At 44.7% G+C, this 27,135-nt stretch overlaps 1 protein-coding gene across 2 annotated transcripts in view; it reads right to left on the reverse strand.

Annotated features, from left to right (window-relative positions):
- Nucleotides 1-27,135, reverse strand: part of SASS6 (SAS-6 centriolar assembly protein) — a 116,435-nt gene that overhangs the window by 53,263 nt on the left and 36,037 nt on the right. For both annotated transcript variants that reach the window (XM_030207597.1, XM_030207596.1), the window contains exons 5-8: nucleotides 16,025-16,196; nucleotides 11,255-11,332; nucleotides 6,996-7,115; nucleotides 730-921 (exon numbers count right to left, since the gene is read on the reverse strand). In XM_030207597.1, coding sequence (XP_030063457.1) covers nucleotides 730-921; nucleotides 6,996-7,115; nucleotides 11,255-11,332; nucleotides 16,025-16,196 — 562 coding nt within the window. The remainder of the gene's footprint in view (nucleotides 1-729; nucleotides 922-6,995; nucleotides 7,116-11,254; nucleotides 11,333-16,024; nucleotides 16,197-27,135) is intronic.

Here is a 27,135-nt window from a genome sequence, read left to right on the forward strand (position 1 = left end):
TCCCTATATATGCAGAAAGAAGCCTGGAATTATGTTACACAGGCAACCATTGTGAACTGCTACAAGCAAGCAAGCTTTGTTAGGGATGTGGAGAGGGAAGAAACAGATGCAGCTGTTGCAAACGCATCAGATGAACAGGCTATTGACATCCCAGCCGGTGTTACTGAAGAGGAGTTTCATCACTATGTAGCTGTTGATTACGATCTACAAACAGGTGACGACAGCACTGATGTCCAGATATGCGCCTACACGCAGGAAACGGCTGATGATGAAACAGATGATGAAATGAACAGCGAGGCACATGCTGACGAAATTCAACAACCTCCTGTCACTTTCGCAAGAGAACTGGAGAGTCTCAACACCGTGCGGGACTATCTGGAGGCCACTGGATGTCAGTGCTATGACAGTTTTTACCGTCTGGCAGACGTAGTCTATGGAACTCACAGACACAAGAGCGTATAGAGGACTATGACTGATTACTTCAAGTAAGCCTAACGGCAGTTAAAGGAGACTATATACTGTACGTATAATAAACAGTACTTTACATATGTTTATCAGATGTCAAGCTTCTTTGGGTCACAACGGTTAAGTGCACACTCCGGTTAACTGCATGTATTTCTTTGGTCCCAGACCCTTGCACTTAAGCGGATTGCACTGTATTTGCAGTTAAATGGAAATATTTTTCCTCTGATAGAAGCAGACCAGTTTAAAAGACAGTAGACTGCATACATCTTCTAGCCCCAAGAGTTTGGATTTAAGTTCTCGGATTGTGCAGTCTGCCTTGTATCTCCTCTCTGTCAGATCCTTGTTGACTAGCTCTAGTTCAGTCAGCCGGCTCTGTAGCTGTTGGAGGTTTCGTTGATGTAAGCTTTCCATTTCTTTTCTTTGCTGGTCATACTGTTGTTGATATTGAGTCTGTGTCTGAAAAAAATATATACAGCATGAGATTACTTTTTTTTTTAATTTAATGCTCTCAATGTACACATTCCAAGAAAAATCTTAACAGAAACCAGGAAGCTACCACAAAAGTTTCAGCAAAGAAGAAAACAAAGAATATATCAATATCCCAAATCCATCCTTCCCAGTCTACGAGATGAAGAAATCCAAAAGCACAGTTTTAAGGAATTCCATTTCAAATAAGCTGGAAAGGTAGCGGTTAAACAGCGTCACATATACATACATATATACAAACACAATTATATATATATATATATATATATATATATATATATATATATACACACACACACAGATATAGATATAAATATGTATATATAGATATAGGTATTATAGAAATCATTAGGGAATCAACATGGGATGGGGATAACTTTGATCACCACCTTCTATAAGTCAGAGCTCATCAAAAGTGGTATCAGTATCCAAGGCCACAATTTGTCCCACAGGTCTTTTAACAAAGGGAGGCAAATATAACATTGCAAGTAGACATGATTGCTCAGGAGTTTTCAAAATTTCCAATAAGCATTTGAGAGATAATAAAGAAGCTACAAGTTAATGCTTTCACTCAGTCTATATCTACCCAGGCTGCTTATGTTCTAGCATTTATTCCTGCTAATCCAAACTGGTGGCAAGAGATCAGAAAAGCCTCAACTCATTAAAGAAACCTTTCATGAACTAAATGGAAATGTATTCAGAATATAACACAATTAGTTTGATAAGACTAATTTCCCAAGTTATATTGGCTCCCACTGACTAAACCTTCTCTATCTAGCTCCTAGTTGTTGTCTCTTGAGGATGAATTCTAGTCTTTCCGAAACACACTAAAAGTCATTTATCAATGGTTAGCCCATTGCTAACACATTACAGGCTAACCATTAGTAAATGGCCCCCTAAATTTTCTGCTCTGTCAACCTGTATCTTGTTATATTAAGTTACTATATTTGCCAAAAATACAAAATGTAAATGTTTACTGGTATCTACTTGCACCACGCACAATGTGTAAATAACCAACATTTTTCCATATTTATTTTGGGAGACAAAAGCACTACAGAGTATCTGTGCTGAATATTCTTAGCAACTTTTGGCTCTATGGGCTAAGAGTACTGAAGGCAGTTTTCAAAGTTATTTCTACACACACAGTAAGGTTTAATGGATAAAAATGGAGCTTCTGAAAGCTGTTCAACCCATATGCACATAGCTGTAAGCACGCACTGAGAAATCATTCTGAGAGGGAGGTCAAAGGAAGGGGGGTGGGATGAAGCAATTTCCAAAATGTATTTATGTTAGTTTAAGGAAAAAAGTGGTCTCATAAATAAGGTGCAAGTCTGTGTACGCAGTGGTGTGCTGGAGCCGGCTCACACAAGCCATGCTTACCTCACCTCCCACAGCCCTCATATGCCTGCGCCCGCGCCGCCCTGGGAGAGGGTTTAGATCTTTTATTTACCTTCGTCGCAGCGGCCGAAGTGAAAGCCCTGCCCATCTCTAGCCTTCCCTTCGTTCCCTCTCAGTGTCCCGCCTTCTTCTGATGTCATTTCCTCTTTCCGCGAGGGCAGAACACAGAGGGAACGAAGGGAAGGCTAGAGACGGGCAGGGCTTTCACTGACGCGGTCGCTGCGGAAACAGGAAATGAGGGCGTAACCAGAGCTGAGAGAAAAGGGAAGGCTGAAGCTGAGCCTGCCCGCTTTTCACTGCTGTCCGAGGTAAGGTGAGTTTTAAATTCTGGGCGGCAGGAAGGCGAGGACGGAGGACTGTTGAGGGAGAAGAGGGCGGGCAGGTTGGGCGGGTTACAATATTGGGGGTGCTTGAGCACCCACAGCACCCACAGAATCGGCGCCTATGCCACCCCCCCAGGCTTTCTCCCTGGCTATAACCAGCTCTGCAATTTTTTTTTGGGGGGGGGGGGGGGGGGCTGCAGAGGTGAATGGGGGAGAGAGCCAACATTTACCAGCACACCACTGTGTGTACGCACCCTTGATGACAAAGTTTCAAAAGGAATATTTTCCATGTGAAAAAAATTAATGTAGTCCGTTAAGGTTTGCCTCCTTGCGGATACTAAAATCACCATGATGGTGTGGATAACACGAGAAAGGACCTAGAGAAGCTTGAGAAATGATCCAGAATTTGAACCAATGCTAAAAAATGCAGAGTCATGCATTTGGGCTGCAAAAATCTGATGGAATGGTATAATTTAGGGGTGAGGCACTTTTTCTGCACAAAAGAGGCACACGATTATATGTGATGATCTTAAGGTAGCGAAACAGAAAAGGCAACAGCGAAAGCTAGAAGGATGTTTGGGTGCACTGGGAGAGGAATGGCCAGTAGGAAAAGAGGTGATGATGCCCCTGTATAAGACTCTGATGATATCTCATTTAGAATATTGTGTACAATTCTGGAGACCACACCTTCAAAAAAAATATCCTACAATGGCATCCCTGCACCACCACACTACCACCATCATCATGTGAATACTGTGAAATGCTGTATTTGGTTTACACCAGACTTAATGGGATCTACTATGAACAAACAAGACAAATGAACGTTATCCCAAAAAGCTTGGGGAATCATCCAGGTGTGTTTTTGCAAATGGGAGATTAGCAGTGATGTTACTCTTGGATAGCATCAGTTTCTGCCTTGCTACTCTCCCACGAATCCCATTTTTGCCCAGTTTCTATTGTGGAGTCAGGAACACCAACCTTGGCTGAGGCTAGAGAAGCCTACAGTTCTTTGGGTGTTCCACTGGGATGTTTACTGACATTCTGGATGAGTTGTCGTGCCCTTGGAGTAATTTTGGCAGGCCAACCACTGCTAGAAAGATTCACCACTGTTCCAAGTCTTCTCCATTTGGAGATAATGAGGCATATTTTCAAAGCACTTTGGGAGGCTAAGTTCCATAGGTTTCTATGGAACTTTGGGAGGCTAAGTGCTTTGAAAATGAGCCTCAATGACTCTCACTGTGGTTCAGTGGAGTCCTAGAACTTATAAAATGGATTTGTAACCCTTTCCAGACAGATATATTTCAACAACTTTTTTCTCATCTCTTCTGGAATTTCCTCTGATCATGGCATAGCCTTTGGGAAAACCTTGTGGTGATTACTTCTCTCTCTCTCATGGTAAGGTTCAACAAATAGATTCAACAGGGCTGGCTGCAATCAAGACTGGCTGTGTTCAACCAGCTAAACCTAATTATTAAAATTTGGCCAATTGGTTGATTAACTAATGGGGCAGTTACTTTTTCACATAGGTAATATGGGTGTTAGATACTTTTGTTCCTTAAATAAATGACATCATAATGTAAAAACTTATGTTTACTCAGCTTCCCTTTGTCTAATATTATATTTGTTGAAACACCAGAAACCATTCAGTGTGACATTTATGCAATAAATAGGGCAAAATCAGGAGAGGGCAAAAACTTGCACACCACTGTAATTATACAAGGTTTAGCAGCTTAACTCATAGATATCAAACAGTGGAACAAAAATTCCTACGTCATGTAGCATCCTCCTGCATTTAACCACATCTCTGGGTATTTTACATTATCCTTTAATATAAATGTTGTTATCTTGGTGCCAGTTTGCTAGATCAATGCTTGCAATATATTGCGGTAACTCACTGCAATATCTAATATAATAATTTGTACCATCAACGTTCCATGGCTGGCTGGGTTCATAACATCCTGACGTCAGGAAGCCTCCAGCGTTCCATTCCCTCTCTCTGTCCTGCCCTCGCGTAAAGACGAAATGATGTCAGAGGGCGGAACAGTGAGAGGGAAGGGAACGCTGGAGGTGAGCTGACATCAGGATGTTACGAATGCAAGCAATACAAGTGAAGGCAACGGAACGCTAGACACAGAGGGGAGGAGGACAGAATCGAGGGACATCGAGGGGAGAAAAGGACAGGCCAGAGGAGAATTGACATGGATGGGATGGGAGGGCAGAGCAGAGAATCGCTGGACACGGATGGGATGGGAGGGCAGAGCAGAGAATCGCGGGACACGGAAGGGATGGGAGGCGAGGGGAGAATCGCGAGACACGGAGGGGAGGCCAGGGCAGAGGACAATCGCTGGACACGGAGGGGAGGCCAGGGCAGAGGACAATCGCTGGACATGGATGGGATGGGAGGAGAGAATCGCTGGACATGGAGGGGAGGCCAGAATCCTGGAATACGGAGGGGAGGGCAGAGGACAATCGCTGGACACGGAAGGGAGGCCAGGGCAGAGGACAATCCCTGGACATGGAGGGGAGGCCAAGGCAGAGGAGAATCGATGGACATGGATGGGATGGGAGGAGAGAATCACAGGACACGGAGAGGGAAGGGCAGAGGAGAATCGATGGACATGGAGGGGAGGCCAGAATCCTGGAACACGGAGGGGAGGGCAGGGCAGAGGAGAATCATTGGACATGGAGGGGAGGCCAGAATCGCGGGACACGGAGAGAACGGCAGGGCCGAGGAGGATCGCTAGAAATGGAGAGGAGGCCAGAATTGCGGGTCACGGAGGGGACGGCATGGCACAGGAGAATCGCTGCACATGGAGGGGAGGGCAGGGGAGAGAGGAAATCGCTTCGAGAGCCTTAAAAACAATCACCATTACAAGATAGCCTTGCTAGCGCCCGTTTCATTTTTTTGATTAACGGGCCTTTTTTTACTAGTGTTTTATATGTTTTGCATGGATGCAATGACTCCCCTGTCACGTTTGCTTGGAATGATTTGAAATCCATAACTGTTTCACCCTATCACTGTCCAGTTCCAATGACAATTACAAACAATGGTTTTGATTTCTTCTATAATTCTATCATCAGTTCCATTTGCCTTCTATAACTTAATATCCATACCCAATTTACTTTTAATAAAAGAATGAGGGGCTATGAGCAATAATGTGGAATAAGGAAAATTATAGGAATTTATGGATTAAACCGCCAATGCTGAAAATAATTAGGTCAGCTGCTGGGATAGAAAGCTGAGATAGTGTTAGAGGGTTAGAAATGAACTGGGGGGGGGGGGAAGTGTGGGCTAAACCAAAAAGATTCTCTACGACAAGTGTTTTGTCTCAGCAGATCAGAGAAATTATTGCACAGAAAAACACTGGACCAAGAAATGGAACAGAGACACATCCAATTATTTAGGAGCTAATGACCTTAGAAGTGCATTTTAACTTAGAATTATAAAGGAAATACAACAAGGATTCTCTTTCCCACTATAATTACATTGTCTTTACATCTGATTTGATGTATATAAAAGGAGTCGCTACTCTCCCCTTCAACCCCCCCCCCCCCCCCCATAAAGAAATAAAAATCAGCTCTACATTAGATAAATATGGTCTCATTACGGCAGTTATACCATCACATTTCTATTAAATTCATAATACTGCCTCCATACCTACCCATTCTACTTCCTGTTATTTTTCTATTTTAGATTTCTATTTGGCCCTTTGCTTTTTCTTTCCTTTGTTATGGTTTGCCTTATTCAAACTAGGACAAGGGAAAAAAGCGCAAGATATTCCACCCAAAATTACAAATGGAGCCTATTTTCTAGGATGCACACTAGCAGTCTATGCGCATTTATGAATCCAAATATAAATGCCCTGTCAGAATTCTTCATATCCCTTGAAATGACTTGAAAATCTGATGTGAATAGGATACCAAACAAAAATGTTACTGGGAGAGACAGACAAACGCAGACACTACAGTCTCATAAGCCATCTTCTCTTTTGGAAAGTTTGCTAAAAAGCAAACTATCCAACATGCTTCAGTCATTAAAGATCAGAAAATCCACATATTGAGAAATCATACTTCTATAGTCAAGAACAGTAAGAATAGTTTTCTAGTTTATAGCATGCCAGGGACAGAATTAACATCGCAGGGCCTCCCATTCTATTCAGGAATACACATTCAAGATACTACACAGTCTGCTGCTGATCTCAGACTGGCTTCCTCAGTCATTTCTGGAACTACCACCAACGACTAACATCCTGGAATAAGAGTTTTGCTTTGGCTAACCATATGCCAGAACTGCATCTCCATTTCCTTGTTCCTGGTCCATACCTGTAGCACTTTTTCCTTCTCACTGGTTAATTCCTGAGAATGCTTGTTTGTAAGTGCTGTTGCCTGTGCTGTCCAGTCACTTCGTAATCTGTCTAACTCGCGACTCTTCTCAGACAAGGTCTGTTTAAAAAAGTGTGAGAGAGAGAGAGACAGGTAGAACAGCTTACCCAACTTATTTTAAAAAGATAGCTCCGTAATTATTACATCAACTGCAAATTATAACAGATGAATAACAAGACTTGGAGATGGATATTTTTAGACACCGTATAAAGCAATGTTTAAAAGAGCACGAAGGAAAAATGAGTTTCTTACCTGATAATTTTCTTTACATTAGTACCCACAGATCAATCCAGAAACAAATGGGTTATGTCTGCCTACCAGCAGGTGGAGACAGAAAGAACACCAGATCTCTGCCACATAGGACCCTGTGTGGCAGATCCCCTTTCAGTATGAGGGATACCAAAGCAGAGATGCATCCAAAATGCCAGAAAAAAAATCCCCTGCCTCCCATCAACAAGGCCAGAGGCCCAAAACCTAGCCAACCCGCTAGGAAACGCCAGCCAGCCAAAGCCAGGGTGACACGATCAAAGGATGGCCAATCCAACCACAGGAAGGTCCATCAAAACACATCCAGCCCGGACGCTCATGAGCAATGCAATGGAGCATGCAGCGCGGTGTTGTGAGCTGTCTTTTCTTTCTTCCTTTCTTCTTTTTTTTTTTTTTTAAAGTAAACCATGCCTGAAACCCCTGGTTTAGCAAAAGGATTAATTTATTTATTTACTATATTTATATCCCACCTTTATCCAAGGCGGGTAATAATAGTTACACAGTCAAACACGTATTAATCACTAAGCACACAACGCTACGACACAATTAAAAAAGATGGTACTGACAAAAACAAAAAACACAGAAAAAGTAACAGGAGGCAATCAGGTAAGCCTTCTTGTAGCCAAAAAGGTTTTCACAAACAGATGTGTTTTTAGCAGCTGCTTGAATTGAGCTGCATCCAACGAAGGTCACCTCCCAGAAACAAACGCAGAGAACAGGGCGGCCTCTGGACTGATCTAATGGAAAGAAAGTTATCAGGTAAGAAACTAATTTTTTCTTCCATAGCACCCCCACATCAACCCTGTGATAAATTGGACATACAAAAGCAGTCCTCAAGAGGGGTGGGATCCTGCAACCCCAAAAGGCAGCATTGCACCTCACCAGAATGTCCAACCAGTAATGTCTCACAAAAATATGGATAGGGGACTACATAGTTGAGCAACAAGTCTCATCCACCAAGACAGCCCATGCCTCCGTGAAGGAAGTAGCCATGGCCCTGGTCAATTGAGCCTTCAATGAAACAGCGGAGACTTCCCCGCCAGGATGTAGGCAGCCGAGACGGCCTCCCAAAGCCAGCTGGCAATTGTAGCTTTGGACGTGAGATCCCCCTTCCTGCGACTAGAAAGCAAGCTGAACAGATAGATGATCAGATCTCCGGAAGTCACTAGTGACCTCTGAATGTCCAGTGCAGGACACAAAAATCATCAGGGTAGCCCTCCTGAAGGGATGCAGTAAAAGAGATCAGCTGATCAAATGGAAACTGGAGACCACCTTAGGAAGAAAGGAGGGCACTCTCCGAAGTGTGACACCTGCCTCTGTAAAACAGAAGAATGTGTCTCGACAGGAAAGCGCCTGCAACTCTGACACTCGATGAGCCGACACCAGAGCCACACCGACTTCAAGATAAGGTTTTAAGAAAAGCCTGATCTAACGGCTCAAAAGGCGCTTTCTGCATTGCTCGAAGTACAACATTGAGCTGCCACTCAGGGCAAACTGAACAAGGATGAAGATGGAAACCCCTCACAGAAAACAGACCACGTCTTGATGGGACACCGATGAATAACCTAGATCCGGCCCCAGAAGCAGATCAATACCACAACCTGCACCTTCAGCGATCCCAGGGCCAACCCATTTGCCAAGCTGTCCTGCAGGAATGAAAGCAGCTGGCCCAATGATGCAGAAGCCAGAACCACATTCCGAAACTCCAATCGCAGGCATAAGACATGGACATGGACTTCTTCCTCACATATAACAAGGTGGTAATCACTGGGTGCGAATAGCCCCGTTTCTTCAAGGTTGCCCTCTTAAGAACCAAGTCGCAAGACCAAAGGGGGAGGGATCCTCCATCATACCTGGGCCCTGGAGCAGAAAACCCATCCCCCTAGCAGACAAAGAGGCTCGTCGATTAGAAGATGAACCATGTCCACATACCACAGCCGGCAGGGTCAGTCCAGGACCACCAGAATCATGGCCATCGCCCCTCGATCTTGCCTGCAGCTGAAGAATTGGAGCACCTTGACATGACTGGACGCCAACAAATCAAGAACTGGAACGTCCCAATGTTGCGTTACCAGAGAGAATGCCGCCCAGGAGAGCTCCCATTCCCCCGGATCCAGCAGGTGTCGGCTGAGAAAAACCGCCTGCACATTAAGATTGCCCACAATGTGTGCCACCGACAGGCAAGCCAAGTGAGCCTCCGCCCACTGAAGGAGAGATGCTTCCGCTCCAAGGGGAGCGAGCACTCTTAGTGACATCCTGCCTGCTGATATACGCCACCGTCGATGCACTGTTGGACAGGACGCAAACTGCATGGTTCCAGAGGAGTCCAAGAACGGCCCTCAAGGCATTCCACACCACTCTCAACTCCAACCGGTTGATCGACCACCAACTTCCAGGGCAGTCCATAGGCCCTGCGCTGCCCAACCCAAGCAATGGCCCCCCAACCGGAGAGACTTGCACCACCCAGTCCAAAGCTGCCAAAGAAGAGCCCCGAGCCAAGCTGGCTGACCTGAGCCACCTCTAGGCACAGAGTGAAGCCTACACTGTCCACAGCAGATGACAATGATACCCGTCCAACAATGACGACCAACACTGGAGCAACGAGAGCTGAAATGGTTGCATGTGAGCCCGAGCCCACAGAAGCACCTCCAGTGTGGACACCATCGACCCCAAGACCTCCATGTAGTCCCAGGCCCAAGAGGATGGCACTCTAAGCAGACTGAAAACCTGGGTCTGCAGCTTCTGCTGACAGGCCTCTGGGAGGAAAACCATCCCCCAGTGTGTGTCCAGAACCACCCTGAGGTACTCAAGGGACTGAGAGGGAGTCAACCTGTTCTTGCTGAAGTTGACCACCTAGCCCAGGAACTAAAGACGACTTACTACCCGGGCTGTAGCCTGCATGCTTGCCGCGTGAGAGGTGATCCCGATCAAGCAGCCATCCAAGTAAGGATGTACTCAAACACCCTCCTTCCAAAGAAAGGCCATCACCACTACCATTACCTTGGAGAAGGTCCAAGGTGCAGTGACCAACCCAACTATTAAAAATCTATCTCTTCGACAAGATATATCACAAAGATCAACATGCAAATGTATAATCTTCTGAACTTAACACTGTCTTATAATGTCTTTTGCTTTCTAGCACTGTCTTATAATGTCTTTTGCTTTAACACCATTATATAATTCACCACCATGTAACACAAATCTTCTGTAAACCTAATGTATATGGCACTCCTATTTCCAGTACCCATGATGTATTGTAAGCCACATTGAGCCTGCAAAGAGGTGGGATAATGTGGGATACAAATGCAATAAATAAATAAATACATAAATACATAAATAAATGTCATGGCCCAGAACCACAAAACAGGAATCTGTACCCTATAGCCCATCTGGTATCCTCGACCCCGAGCTCAACAAACCCAAAGAAGGGCCGGCGCCAGCACTAACACAGAGCCGCACAGGAGATGTCCGTCCACCTACTAGACTGACAGAATACTAAAAGGGGATCTGCTGCACAGGGTCCTATATGGCAGAAATTTGGTGTATCTCCACCTGCTGGTAGGTGGACATAACCCATTCATCTCTGGATTCATCTGGGGGACACCACGGAAGAATAGATATCCCTCCTCCTCCTCTTCCCCCCCCCCCCCAAAAAAAAATAACCTTTCTACTTGTAGAATTTTGTCTTGGTTTACTACTCAGGAAAGAGAGAAAAAAAAAACAGATTTCATATTATTACACATAATTCTGATAACACAGTTCATGTTACATTATTTGATGAAAAGTGTTAATGATTATTTCATGTTACGTTATTTGATGAAAAGTGTTAACAATGAAACCATATTTAACAAATGTCAGAATTACTGACCAGGAGTAATTTTAAAAATGGTGATTAGCCAATGTTAAACCTCAATCCTAGAATACTTATTCACCTGTTGTGTATAACTCAATTGCCTTCCAAGGTCGTCTTCTGTTTTTTTGAGCTTCTGTTCCAGTAAGAACTTTTCCTCCTATTTTAAAAAAGTTCAACCATAAAAAAAAAAAAAAGATAGTAAATCATAACTAAATACTTTCTGTTCTAAGTTTGGTTCTTGCCAAATCACACATTTTATAAAATGAGTTAAAAGACAAAAAAAAAAACAACCAACCTTTCTATATACAGCTTAACACCAGTACTGTACTTGATTACATTTTAAAAAATGGACTAAGCATTTCATTTTGGCAAAAAAATATTAAGGGCCTGATTTATTAAGATGGTCTCTGGACAGGAGAATAGCAGAGACAGATAAAAAAACAAGTGTATTTTTTTTTGCTGCATTCATATCATATGCGATGAGTATTCTCGGAGGGGAGACTTAAGGTTGATAGTAACAGTCCGCAATATTGTTGGGTTGCTGGTTTAATTAAGTACTGACAATGAGCATGACTGCTACAACCAAAATTACAGAAACCAATCCTCCACAACTGTGTGACTGCCCTATATGTGATGCCAGTATTTGATCCTGACAGAGTATAACCTGCACAAAGTGGCAGGTGTGGCCCTGGCCTCCTTATTGGGCAGACTAGATGGAACATGCAGGTTTTTATCTGCCATCATATGCTACACTACGAGAACTACCAACATAACGTTTGGGATCTATGTCAGACGCATAGCTATGATTTACTAAGCCTTCCAATATAAATTTCTGCAAACTTCTTTAAGGAAACTAAAAATGTCAAAAAACTAAATAAAAATATAAGCATTTGGATTTATAAATTCCATTTACTCCATTAAAATTCCAAAGCAAACTACATTAAGAATTAACAAAATCAGAAACTATAATCTAAACACATACTTACACTATAGAAAAAAAAACACTATTAAAACCATTTAAATTCCCCAAGGTTACTAAAAAGATAGCATTGTGTGAGAAGGACAGCCAAGGATCCCTGCAAGACAGAGCCTGCAATTCAGACACCCATCTGGCAGAGCAAACAGCTACCAGAAAAACGTTTTCAGGATGATATCCAAAGGAGCTCTGTTCAAAGGCATGCATGGCAGGGGCTTCAAGGTATTAAAAATCAGGTTAAGATCCCACTCTGGCAGGACAGCCTAGAATACACATGTTTCACACTGTGCAAAAAAACCCAAACAAAAAAAAAACAAACAAAACGCATACCTGCCTGTGCCACCAGGGAGATCCCACACACCTTACCCTGGAAAAAGAGTTGCCACAGAGAGTTTAAAGCCAAGGTTTTCTGCAAAAAATTGCAGAAGAATGAGCACTTCTGCTCACCAAAGCAAATCTCGCTCTCAGAGCGCCAGTACTCAAAAAAAAAAAAACCTCCAGATGCAGACATACATCAAGGACGTAGGCTGTCTCTGGATCTTGAGGAGAGTAAAACTAGCCAAGGCTGAGTAGCCCCTGTTCCTCAGACAGCATCTCTCAGGGGCCATGCCGGAAACCAGAAAGGAGCCCTGCCATAGCATCCCCCAGCTGTTTTTTTGTTTTTGCCAAAACAAGACTAACCCACTAACATTTTTGCAGGTTAGTACACCAGTTCATAGATTTAACTAGTACAAAACAGTTTTATTAAAGTACAGAGGAAAAGACAACTCCTACATCAATCAAAAACAATAGCAAACATATGTTCCCCAGGAACACCCCTCCCCCCAATGAGTGACATTCAAAAATAATTGTGAAGTCATTCAACACCATGCTTCATGCTCAATGTGAAAGATTCTGAAGGTATGGGTCCCAAATGGCAAGGAATCCAGCATCTATGGCTTCTAATATGAGCAAATGAAACAGATTTCGCCAATGCCAATAGCTAGGTGGCTTGTCTTGTAACCAATATTGAATTAAATATTTATGACCCACCACACATGCCTTATTAAATAGTAAATGTCTCCCCAAACCAAAGATCCCACAACTTGATGTTTTCCCCAAAAAAATATGAAGGGGAGAAAGTGGGATTGACGTACCCAGAAATCTGCTCAAATATTGCAAGACCCTAGACCAAAACTGGTGAACCTGTGGGCATAACCACAAAGCATGAGAGAGAATGCCTTCAGCATTACCACACTTTAAGCCTGTTACTGATGCAACACACCCAGAGTAAAAAGCTTGCACCTGACAAAAATAAGCTCTAGTAATAATTCGAAAGGTGCATTCTCACCAAGTCACCCCTATAACCACTGGGAATGATTTTAATGCATTACTGATGTCAGGAAGAATCAACCACATACCAAAGTTCCTCATTCCATTTAGTAGCCAATACCCCCATAAGGCCTTGTGTAGTTGTGAAACTGACATCCTATTAGGTTTCTCATCTGCCTATACTTGAGCTGCGTCTTGAGGGACTTGAAACCATGAGACTTCCCCAACTTCCTGCACCATACGGCTCAAATATCTGCAAAGCCCAACTGCCGTGCAAGGGGGAGAGAAGAGTTTGAGGCAACGCTATTCGTAATGGCTGGAGGGAAGCACAAGAGGCTGAGTTAAGGCTGTAAGGCAGGGAGGAGAATGAGAGCACGTCTAGATGAAGGCTGTGGTGGGGGGGGGGGCTATATATATGAGAGACAGACAGACAGGCAGACAGAAAGCTACGAAAGGAGGGAATAAGAGTTACAGACAAACTGGGTTATGGCTGGGAGAGGCAATATGAGAGAGAAACTGATGTGGACCCAAGCCTATGGTGATGGGTGAAACAAAGGGCAACTGCCTCTTTGCTACACCTATCTAGACTAGAGGGTGCTGTCACACAGCTGACAACATTTTTGAGAAGGGAGACTATCGATTTCTGCAATTGTCAGCAGAAGCATCTTAAGTAACTGATTTACTGAAGTTTTGTTGCCCAGACACAAAATGGGGGGGGGGGGGGGGGGAGGGAGGGTTAAACCTTACTAAGTCACTTTCTAAAAGAGCTACTGCTAATCTAGGAAGGAATTTCAACACCCCCCCCTCAAACTTCACTGGACACACATGTTGGAAGGGTAGGGAAGGAGTAACGATAAAGGTCTTAGACGCTGGCTCCAAGGTTTAATAAAAATTTGTTGAGGCTTCCCCAAAGGCATCTGTGGTCTGCACTGCAAAATGTTGCAAAAGAACCTGAAAAGACATTAACCTCCATCCTCCTGTAGAAACTGTGCAATAATATTTAGCCACTGAGCTCTCCAACATCTAAAGACCTCATATGTCATACCTGGAGTAAAATCCAAGTCACCCCTCTATAGGGAGAAAAATCAATATAGGCCGGATTAAAATGCCATACTGATAACAACTGAATCTAGGCTTCTCTCAAAGGTCTAAGAAGAGTACTAGTCTTAATATAAGGAGAAAGATTGTCCACAGGAGTCTGCATAAGATAATTTAAAACATAAGGCAAAAAAAAGTTCCTTTTCCAAAGCCAGTGAAGTGTAATCATCCAATTGGAGGACACAGTCACCAATATGTCTAGGTAAACAGCTTAATAACTACCCCTTCTTCATGCTGAGTTGGTTGTTTGCTTCCATTAGTTATTCATTTTTGCTTCCATTAGTTGTTCATTTTTGTGCTCCATTATATGCCATGAGACTAGTTAGGACTCCGTAGTGAACCTTTTTAGTGCTACATTATAAATTATGGGAGTCTATTCCAAATGAATCGAGATTAGAAAAAAAAAATAGTTTTGGTGTGTTGAAACCTGCCTTTTTAACAAGGATTCCAATATCTGTTTTGCTGAGCCTTTGAATTTTATTTTCATGTTTTTTTAATGCAACTTGATGTTTACATATTTTAAACTTCTGTGATTTTCTTAAATGTTTTTTTTCTCCAATCATTGCACCTTTGGTTTGCGACTTTTCTTGGAAAGACAACAAATAGAACTGCATCAGATACATACAACTAATAACTATACACTTTAGGAAAAAGGTCAAGTGCTGGATTGTCACACCTGATTCAATATTATCAGGCATGTACCAAGCAAAATCATGGGAGGAAGAGAGGTAAATAAGATTTTTCCTTTAAGTATTTTGCAATTTTCTGAACATTGTGAGTCACTGGACGCTTCCAATGTAAGCAGATCTTGTAAATTCCACCTTGCTAGAAAGGATTCTCAGATCAGCTTTCCTACCCACCTGAAGGAAAATACAACCAGAAGCTATCACTGTAGCTTATCCAACAGCATAAATACCTGTGAAAGACTACAATGACTTCACCAGAGCTCACTCTACTCCGCTCAGATTAGACGCAATAGCTACTGTTCAACTGTTCCAGGATAAGTCACAAACATTGATCAGTAAATCATTCCTACCAGGAAACTACCGATCTTCTAGCCAACGTAACTAGATAGGAACATGTCTGAAACCCTTACACTAAGCATAGCATTAAAAAAAAACAAAAATTAGAAGGCAGTATGCCTATCAAGTCAGACAAAATTCACAAGCTCTCTTACCTTGAGAGACTAAAATAAAATATACACATCTAACCTATTTTATAGATAACATTTATAACTGAGAGGAAAACTGGATTAACAAATGGATATCTTCTCCTATTAACAAAAGCAGTTTCAGATTTCTAGTTCTCTGCCACCTCAAAATGTAAGGTTCACATCCCCAGTAATGTACATTTACACAGATCTTGTACTAACTGTTTACAAAACAGTTTATGAACACAGTCACATCTATAAGGCACATCCAAGTAAAGCTCTGCCAAACTATTGAAACCAAATCCTCACCTTACCTTAACACACTTCAGACAGGCTGCTAAATATTTTTTTATTTCCGCATCATTTCCTGGCAGAAGTTTTAATGACAGATGAGTGAGATGCTTAAATGGGTTTGTCTCAATCACATTCAAAAAGGCAGGTGTGTGATCTAATACTGATGCTGGAGAAACCAACTGTAGCAAAAATCTAGAAAAAAAAAGGAGAGAAATATTAATATACAATTGCCATATATACTCGGAATATTGACATCTTATGTATGATTCTTCAGCAACTGACCAACAGCTATTACAGCACAGTGGTTCTTAACCCAGCTGTTGAGACTCATCTAGCTAAACAAATTTTCAGAATACCCACAACCTGAACATGCATGAGAAATCTGCATATACTACTTTATTGCTTTGTTTGCTGATGATGTGCTACTTTATGTGGTGGATCCTGAGCAGACGCTACCTACGGTGTTGGAGATCCTTAGGGAGTTTGAAAGATATGCTGGTTTAAAGGTTAATATGGATAAAAGTGAGCTGTTGGGAATTTCTTTAACCCACATGGAGGAGAGTAGATTGAGAGCACTGTATGCTTTCAAATGGGCAAAGCATCATATTCAGTATTTGGGGATTCAGATTCCCAAGGACCTGGGAAGGGTGTATAATCTCAATTATGGGAAGATCATAGACCAAATTCGGGTGGAGCTATCCCGAAGGAAAGGATTGTGGCTTTCTTGGTGGGGGCGCATGGCAGTAGTGAAGATGAATGTGCTGCCTAGGTTCTTATTTTTGTTTCAGGCACTGCCAGTGGTGGTTCCGAGACGGACACTTAAACAACTGCAGGGTTTTTTGTCACAGTTTAATTATTTTGGCGGGCAGACATCCCCGTTTGGCGGGACGAGTGTTGTGGGGGCTCCTGAGAGGGGGGGGGGCAGGGCGGTGCCCAATATTGAGTGGTATTATTATGATGCTCAACTGCGGATGATTCTGGATTGGGAGAGGGGGAAAATAAAGCCAGCTAGCCAGGTGGAGCTGTCATATAGCCCTCATAAGCCATTGAGTTCCTATTTGTGGACTACTGAAGGCACGGGAGTGATTTTAGCTGGGATACAAAATCCGTTGAGACATCTAGTGGTATTGTGGGGAGAAGTGCGGACAGACAGATAGGGTATCTATATTTGCGCCCTTGCAATGGGAACCGAAATTTGGGGCGGGGAAAGAAAACTTTATATGTGTGCGGTGGGAACAGGTGGGTATATTGAGTTTCCAAGCTGTGCTGCAGGGGGGTAAGAGTGGAGAGTTTTGAGATGCTACGCTCCAGGTATGGCCTGCCTGGTGGGGATATGTTTTCTTATTTGCAGATACAACATTTTGTGGGGACATTAAGTTGGAGGGGGGAGAACCCTCAAGAGATGGAAAGTCTGGAAAACCTGTAGCTTTTATTGAGGAGAGTGCCAAGACCTATATCAGTGATATATAAATTTTTTCGGGGATGGGATCCCAGACCATTTAGCTTTCAGGGGGCTTGGGAAGCAGATTTAAATTGCAATTTTTCCGATCAGGAGTGGGAAGCTATTTGTGGGGAGGTTCAGAAAGCTTCGGTGTGTGTTTTGGTGCAGGAAAATGCATATAAAGATCTCACTAGATGGTATTACACACCGGAGAGGCTGCAGTGGATGTACCCGGGTACTTCGGGTCTATACTGGAGGTGTAAATCTCAATTGGGATCATTTTTACATATATGGTGGACATGTCCCAGGGTGGTGCCCTTTTGGCAGGCTGTCATGAAGGCGTTGGTAAAGTTGATTGGATCTTCTTTGGTGTGCAGTCCTTTGGTGTGCCTCTTAGGCTTACATAATGAGAGGGATTCTTGGGAGGAGCGTAAATGACTGCGCTGGGGGTTGGCAGCAGCTAAGTGCCTCATAGCACAGCATTGGAAGAGGGCAGACTCCCCAACATTGGGTGATTGGAACTGCAAATTGGGTCAGTTAATACAAATGGAGCGCCTAACGGCATACCGCAGGAAGGAGGTACTGCGACATAAAGGCGGATGGGCTCGATTACAACAGTGACTGACATGCATTTAGAATGGTGGAGTATTATAGGAGGTGGCGGGGGAGGGGAGAGGGAGAGAGAGCTTGTCCCAAAGAATCAGGGGGCATTCTCAAGTTGAGCAGGGGTTGGATGTGGTTGGTAGGGCGGGAGAGGTGATGGTGATGGGCGCACGGTTTGTCTAGGGAGCGGATACTGTTTATGGGACTATTTTGATAACATGTGTTGTGGAGAAATGTATGGGAAAATTAGGTTCTTACCGTGATAATTTTCTTTCCTTTAGTCATAGCAGATGCAGCCATTACAGATGGGTTGTGTCCATCAACCAGCAGAGGGAGATAGAGAGCACACTTTTTTCAGTGCTTCATACCAGCTTGCTCCACTGCCTCTCTTCAGTATTTGAAGCTTCCAAAGCAGTATGGCAAACCGCAATGGGAATAACATAAGCTTTCCTCACAGCGAACAATGGCCCTACAACAAAGGGCATTAACTCAGAATGGAGGGAATGAAACATCCTCCCGGAGGGCATAAACTCATCCTCCAATGAGACATAACTGGAGAGAATAAACTCATCCTCCCGGAGGGAATAAACTCATCCTCCAAAACCTGAAACTGGAGGGAATTAAGTCATCCTCCTTTAATTGAACAAGAATCCTGAAGACTGTTTTCCGACTTTCTCCCAAGGACGGAATCTCCAGGAAACACGAACAGAACCTGAAATAGATTTACAGCAGATAGCATCAGACAGGGAGGGATCATGGCTGCATCTGCTATGACTAAAGGAAAGAAAATTATCACGGTAAGAACCTAATTTTCCCTTCCTTGTCATCAAGCAGATGCAGCCATTACAGATGGGATGTATCAAAGCAATCCCTAGATAGGGTGGGAACAAGCCACACCACGCGCCAGCACTTGCGCTCCAAAATGTGCGTCCCTCTTGGCAGCCACATCCAGCCTGTAATGTCGGGCAAAAGAGAGCTTAGAAGCCCATGTTGATGCACTACAAATCTCTTGAAGAGAGTGTGCTCCAGTTTCAGCCAAAGAAGAGGAAATTCTTCTAGTGGAATACGCCTTAAAGGCATCAGGTGGAGGCCGGCCGGCAAGCAAATAAGCTGAAAAGATAGATTCTTTAAGCCAGTGGGCAATAGTGGCTTTAGACGCTGGAGACCCTCTGCGAGGACCTGATAGCAAAACAAACAGATGATCAGAGGTCCTGAAAAAGTTAGTAACTCGCAGATACTGCAGCAGAGTCCTGCGCACGTCCAACAGGTGCAATTGCCCAAAAGATTCTGGAAACTCCTCCTCGACAGAGAAGGGCAAGAAAATAGGTTGGTTTAGGTGAAACGCTGAAACCACCCTAGGCACGGTCCGAACCGTGACCCCAGACTCTGAAAACTGCAGAAAAGGGTCTCTACAGGACAGCGCCTGGAGCTCTGACACCCGTCTCGCCGAAGTAATGGCCATTAACAAGACGGCCTTCAGTGTCAAATCTTTCTCTGAAGCACGCCAAAGCAGTTCAAAGGGAGCACCCTGAAGGGCCTTCAGCACTAGCTCCAGGTTCCAAGCTGGACAAGGCGCACGCATGGGAGGACGGAGCCAAAGCACCCCTCTAAGAAACCGTGCCACATCCGGATGAGCAGCTAAAGACACGCCTTCAACCTTGCCACGCAGGGAGGCCAATGCTGCCACTTGCACCCGCAGGGAATTATAGGCCAAGCCTTTTTGTACACCATCCTGCAAAAAGTCCAGAATCGGCGAGACAGGAGCCCGCAGGGGTGTGATCTCTCTGGAAGCACACCAGACTTCAAACTGGCGCCAAATCCTGGCATAAGCCACGGAACTGGAATGCTTGCGGGCTTGCAGGAGAGTGGTAATTACTTTATTGGAATAGCCTCTGCCTCTCAATTGCGCCCTCTCAATCGCCAGGCCATAAGACCAAATTGGCCGGCGTCCTCCATGGTCACCGGACCCTGTGACAACAGGTTGGGAACCAGAGGTAACTGAAGGGGATCCTCTACAAGCATCTGTCGGAGGTCCACATACCAAGGCCTCCTGGGCCAATCCGGGGCGACGAGAACCACTTCTCCTGGATGCAGCCGAATCCGCAGGAGCACTCGCCCTAACAAGGGCCACGGAGGGAACACATACAGTAGGCCCGGAGGCCAGGGTTGAGCCAAGGCATCCAACCCCGCCACGTGAGGATCTCTCCGTCTGCTGAAGAAGCACGGGACTTTGGCATTGGAGCTTGTCACCATTAGATCCATCACGGGCTTGCCCCACTTGGCACAGATCTGCAGGAATACTTCGTCTGCTAGTTCCCACTCCGCTGGATCGATCTGATGCCTGCTTAGATAATCGGCTTGCACGTTGCTCTGGCCTACAATGTGAGCTGCCGACAGAAACTGTAGATGCAGCTCGGCCCAGTGGCAAATTTGTTTGGCCTGTGCGGCTAGAGCTCTGCACTGAGTGACGCCTTGTCGATTTATGTAGGCCACTGCTGTCGTGTTGTCCGACATCACTCTGACAGCCAATCCTTCCAGGGTCACTTGAAAGGCCAGAAGCGCCTGAAACACCGCTTTCAACTCTAGGACTCCTCGGGTGTCCATAGACCCTGGGCATGCTTCCCCTTGCAATGTGCGCCCCAGCCTTTCAGACTAGCATCTGTCACCACTAGGCATCAATCGGGGAGTGCCAGCGGCATTCCTCGCCGCAGCATGCTGTCTGAGAGCCACCACTCCATGCTGAGTCGGGCCGCAGGGAGCCAAGAGAGTCTGCATTGGTAATCCTGAGATACTGGAGACCATCTTTGGAGTAAAGCATACTGTAGAGGTCTCAGGTGCGCTCTCGCCCAGGGCACCAGTTCCATGGTGTCCGTCATCGATCCAAGCAGCTGGACAATGTCCCAAGCTCGCGGGCGAGGGCATCCTCAGGAGCAGACGGACCTGATTCTGAAGCTTGCACCGCCTTTGCTCGGGTAGGTAACACATACCCCGAGGCTGTGTCGAACCTGGCCCCCAAATATTCTAGAGACTGCGAGGGGGTCAGGTGACTTTTGGCCAAATTGACGACCCAGCCCAGAGATTGAAGTACTGAGACCACTCTGGCTGTTACATGCTGACTCTCTGCAGCAGAGTTTGCTCGAATGAGCCAGTCGTCCGGGTGAACCCGAATACCCTCTCACCTTAGAAAGGCAGCTACTACCACCATAACCTTCGAAAAGGTGCGGGGAGCTGTGGCGAGGCCAAAAGGCAAGGCCCGGAACTGGAAATGCTTTCCCATTACCACAAACCTCAGAAACATCTGGTGCGGGGGCCAAATTGGAATGTGCAAGTAAGCTTTTTTCAGGTCCAGAGACGTGAGAAACTCTCCTGGCTGTACCGCTGCAATGACGGAGCGCAGGGTTTCCATGTGAAAATGCCACACTCTCAGGGACTTGCTTAATTCTTTTAAGTCCAGAATAGGGCAAGACGACCCTCCTTTTCGCGGCACCACAAAGTAGATGGAGTAGCGGCCGCAGCCGTGTTCGGCGGGAGGTACCGGGGACACGGCTCCTATCTGAATCAGACCTTGTAAAGTCTCCTCTACCGGCGCCTGTTTGGCGGCAGAACCGCATCGGGACTCCACAAACACGTCTCTTACAGGGGCATCAAATTCTATTCTGTAACCGTCTCTGATCAGGTCCAAGACCCACTGATCTGAGGAAATGTTGGCTCACTCCTCGGCAAAGAGGGAAAGACATCCGATAACAGGACTCGAGGAGAGGGCTGGCGCACCGTCATTGAGAGGGTCGCCCCTGAACTCCAGGCCTTGAGCCAGTGGCTGTGGAACGTTTGTCCAAGCGAAAGGAGTTCCTCTGCTGAAAACGGGCACGAGAAGTGAACCCAGCAGAACGCCCCGGGCGGTACCTTCGAGCTTCACGGAAGCGAGGTCTGTAAGAGGAGTGGACCGCCGCACCCTTAGAGGAAGGCCGAGGTCTATCTTCGGGCAAGCGCTGGGGTTTAGCCTCACCCAAGCCCTTCACAATTTTCTCCAACTCCTCACCAAACAGGAGAAGGCCTTGAAAGGGCAACTTCACCAACCTTTGCTTAGAGGCCATGTCCGCCGCCCAATGCCGTAGCCAAAGAAGACGGCGAGCCGCCACTGCTACTGCCATGTGTTTAGCCGAAGCTCTGACAATATGATAAAGGGCGTCAGCAAGAAAGGAAAAGACCGACTCCATCCGCGGAGCCACATCTGAAAAGGGCTCCACTCCATCATCGGGCTGTTCCACTGCCTGTTGCAACCAAGCCAGACAGGCTCTAGCAGCATAACAACTGCATGCAGACGCCCGAATAGTGAGACCTGCAATTTCAAATGACCGTTTAAGTGCTGATTCCAGTCTACGGTCTTGAATATCCTTCAGGGCAACACCTCCTTCAACAGGGAGGGTAGTTCGTGTCACAGCTGTGACTAGGGCATCCACTTTAGGCATAGCAAAGCGAGCCATATGCTCCTCACTCAGAGGGTATAATTGCCCCATAGCCCTGGAAACTTTCAAAGGTCCCTCGGGGTCAGCCCATTGAGCCGAAATAAGCTCTTGGATGGAGTCATGCAAAGAAAAGGCTCGAGCAGGCTTTTTGGTACTAGCCATCCTAGGATTCACAGAGGAGGCTGTGCCACTGGCAGGGTCCTCAATAGAGAGAGCCTGCAGGGCATCAGAAATAAGCGCTGGCAGCTCATCACGGTGGAAAATCCTCACCGTGGAAGGATCGTCCAGATCCTGAGTCACTTCTGCACCAGACTCTGGCTCCTCAGACCATGACGGCCTGCCAGAGTCCTCTGAATCCTCGCAGCCCGACCAAGGGGGGGGGGGGGGGAGGAGGTGCAGCACTCTCTGAAGGGGAATGAGCCCTTCTGCACTTCATATTCTGCCAATTATCAGGGAATAACGCCTCAAAGGGCATACCCAGGCTAGAAACCACTGGGGGGGGCATTAGAAGAGGCCCGTGCCGGGCTTTGTGGGAGAGCTCTTTTAAGCATGTATGTTTTATGCATTAATAAGACAAAATCAGGGGAGAAAAACTCACCCTGGGCACCCGGATCTCTGCCAGTAGCTCCCATACCAGCCTCACTCCGAGGCCTCCCCCCGGGCTCAGGACTCTCCGTCTCAGCGGAGGTCGCGCCATGTGGTAAATTCAAAATGGCGTTCGCTGCCAGCTCAGAGCGCGAAGAATCGTCGCTCGCCATGCTCGGGCCGGCTCTAACGTCTGTACAGCACGATTTACAGAGCCCCGCTGCTGATCTGCGCTTGCCACACTTGGAACAGCGCTTTACTGTCTCCGTAGCCATCGCCGAAAACGGCGGTAAAATTCAAAATCGCCCTGATCGCGGGCCCACCCCAGAGAAGTCAGAAAACACTCTTACCTCACTGGACCGAGTATCACAGCTCCGGTCCCACAGAAAAAGGCAAGGAAAAACCTCTGTTCTCTTTTTTTTTTTTTTTAACGCTGTGAGGAAAGCAGAGGTAAATAGAACTCCGGAGGCTCAGGTGAGTGGGAAAGACAGGGAAAGGGTGAACCTATGTGCCTGCATCCACTGTTGGTGGGGAAGGACAGGGAAAGCTAAGCAATGTGTCCACATCCACGGAGGTATGGGTAAGGCAGGGAAAGGGCGAACCTATGTGCCTTTAAAGTGAAGCTGCTATAGCCTCCAACACCCCTGCTAACAACTGGCAAAAGCACAGGAGCAACCTCCAGGCAGATTTTAGATGGAGCTCGAAGAAGCTGCAGCCACTCTGCTAGGGGAGATAGAGAATACTGAAGAGAGGCAGTGCAGCAAGCTGGTATGAGGCACTGAAAAAAGTGTGCTCTCTATCACCCTCTGCTGGTTGATGGACACAACCCATCTGTAATGGCTGCATCTGCTTGATGACAAGGAAATAGTTGATAAGCTAGTTCAAGATGTTATAGTCCAGCAAATGATGGCCCCTGCGTGGGCAAATGTGAGCAGGATGTGCTCTTTGCGAAAATGACTTACAGAATTATTACATTAAAAATTTAAAGTGGGGAAAAAATTGTAGTAAGCCCTAAAAGAGCTGTTTTAGTGCTGTGGCCTTTTCTGAACCCAGCTTGATTAGGATGAACAACATAGTTGGAGGATTTTCCGGAAAAAAAACAATCTAAAACAATGGTTTCAGTTATTTTGGACAAGAAAGGTACATTGGAAATTGGTCGGTAGTTACTGGCATCACAATCTCAAAGTTTAAGACCTTTTTGTTTCAGACATATGTGGGTCTTTTTCCAGGTAATAGGTACCTTACCCAGTTTCAGATTCTCAGTAACCTGACATTTCACCAAACTCAATGAAATGGGATCTTGAGGGGCTGTAGAAGCTTTAATGGAACCAAATAACTTCATGCAGCCAAATGTGAGGCCTTCAAGATGTGGAAGAAAAATAGGTCTTTTTCGTTTTCAAAATGGTTTACAGATATAGGTCAATGATTTCTAGGCCTGAAGTATAGCCTAGATACGTGTGCCTCCATTGGTATTTTTTTTGTTTCGTAATTGATGTTTCAACAACAGGAGAGAAAAATTAATCCAAGGATCATGTGACCACCTGCAAGAGTTTACAAAACCTGTTTGAGGGGCTAAGATCTCATATATATTAACTAAAGTAGCATCCCATAATTGACTATGGTCTTTGAGTGAGGCCTGTTTGAAGGTAGTGAATTACAAAAAAACAGAAGAAACCAGTCTTCGCAAGAAACAACAAACAAAACAGCGAAGATGACTGACAAAAATAATAAAAATAAAAAATTGAAACAAGAATATATAAAAAAATCTTCAAATTTGTATTTAAAAATATAATAAAAATCATATAAAAAAAGGTGGGGGGGAAGACACTTTGGTTGTGAAAATTAAAAAATAAACTTTATTAACCAAAGGATAGCAGGGAGAAAGGGACTCGACACAGCTGTATTTGGGCTGTTCAGGCCTGCATCAGGAGTCTTCTCACCGTATGCTGACTTCTTATACTATCCAAATTGTAGAAGGAATGTGTGTCTCTTTCCTGATGCTATCGCATTAAACAATGCTTGAAACAAAGTCAAGCGGAAAAGATCAGAGACATCTTCGCTGTTTTGTTTGTTGAAGGTAGTGAATTCCAGAAAAAAATTCATAAAATTGTCCCGAGTCAGTCCGGTGAAGTCTATGGGGGATAGGACATACAAGGTCCTGATTAATAAGATAGGCTCCAAGTAAATGGAAAGAGTAATTTATAATCAGTCCAGAGAATTGAAAAGGATGGAGATACAAGATCTGGTTGACAAGAAAGAGGAAAAGAGAATATTGTCCAAAGTATGCCCTTTTACATGAGTTGGAGTGGTCATCATTTGTGCTAATCCAAGATCTTGTGATAATGTTAAAAGTTCAGAAGTAAAAGATGCTAATGGATCATCCCAATGAATTTTGAAATTGCCTAAGATTATCAGAACTGCAGGCTTCAAAGTATGAGAAAAAAAAGTTTGAAAGTACTGCACATAACCGGAAGCGGAAGATAAACTAAAAGCTGTTGTAATGGAATATGGAACACTAAGGATTCTAAAACAGGAGTTTGATTCAATGAAAGCGTAATAATATTAAGAATAAGATCAGAATGAACCACTAGGCTAGGAGTAGCCTAGTGGTTAGTGCAGTGGACTTTGATCCTGGGGAACTGATTTCGATTCCCACTGCAGCTCCTTGTGACTCTGGGCAAGTCACTTAACCCTCCATTGCCCCTGGTACAAAATAAGTACTTGAATACATGTAAACCGCTTTGAATGTAGTTGCAAAAACCTCAGAAAGGCGGTATATTAAGTCCCATTTCCCTTCCCTCTCTTCTTCCCTGACAAGAACTGTGAAGGCAAGAGTAATCCAATGAGGTCACCTGGGTTAAATGGGCTAGTTCAAATTCTACAGTAGGAGGCAAGTCTAGCTTAAACAGAAAAAGAAAATCAAAATTACATGCCTCTATATTAGATCTTTAACAAACAATTGCTTACCTTTCATAAATTAAACATTTAAGAAGCCAAATCGCAATGTAGTCCTCTTGAAAGGATTAAAATCTAAAGCTGAAGACACTAGAGAAACAGGATGAAGACTTTTAGGCCTGGAAAAGGAATTATGGGGGTAGGCCAAAAGGTCCAGTGTACTAGGATAGGCTATGCCCCAGGCATGACTAGCCATTTAGAAACAAATAGGAAAATGGAAAACAGTAAACCAAGCACCAGAGTAACCAGCATTTTAAGATGGACACAAAGGAGTGCACTAAGGAGCATGTCTCGCTCCTTATGTGCATGCTGTGCATTGCAAGGGACTAGCAATGATATTGGAAACGAGTGCATACATCAATTCTAGGGGGCGGGGCTTACGATCCCACATTTGTGGGTCTCTAGTGCTACTCTTATGCTCCTTGGTTTCCTCACACATACACACTACTGTAATATAATCCTAGCCGGTCTTCCTAAAGCTTCCCTCACCCGCCTTCAGCCTGTTCAAAAATACTTCTGCCTTCTTACTCATGCCCACAAATCCAATCATATTTCCCCTCTACTTGCCCAGCATCACTGGCTTCCAATTCCCTTCAGTGTACAATTTAAAATTCTCTTTAGTGCATTTCTCGATTCTGGTATCTCCTCTTACCTCTCAGCCTTTATTTCCCCTATACCCCATCCTGTGCTCTTCGCTCTACCTTTGCTTCTCATCTCTCTATTCCTTCATTTTGCCTCTCCTGCTTGGAATCCATAAATTCCTGGAGAATTTAGGATATGATATAACCAAGTTGAGATTTATTTTTTTGATTGCTGCAGAGATGGCGAATAATATGCCAAGGCAACTGCAGCAGGTTTAGAGTGACAGATTAAGTGGCAAAAGAGAGGGTTCAGAAGTATACAAACAAGAACAGCAAAAAAAAAAAAAAAAAGCACAAACAGGATTCCAAGGATGGAACAATCAACAGTCTTTTCATTAAAGGACCCTAGATTTGTCCCATCCATGGAGGCCCATTTGTGCTTTTTTTGTTGTTAGAGTGACAGATTCCCAGGTTCCCAGATTCTTAACTCGAGACTAGTG

This window comes from Microcaecilia unicolor, chromosome 6 (assembly GCF_901765095.1).
Source record: "Microcaecilia unicolor chromosome 6, aMicUni1.1, whole genome shotgun sequence".
Taxonomy (NCBI): Eukaryota; Metazoa; Chordata; class Amphibia; order Gymnophiona; family Siphonopidae; genus Microcaecilia; species Microcaecilia unicolor.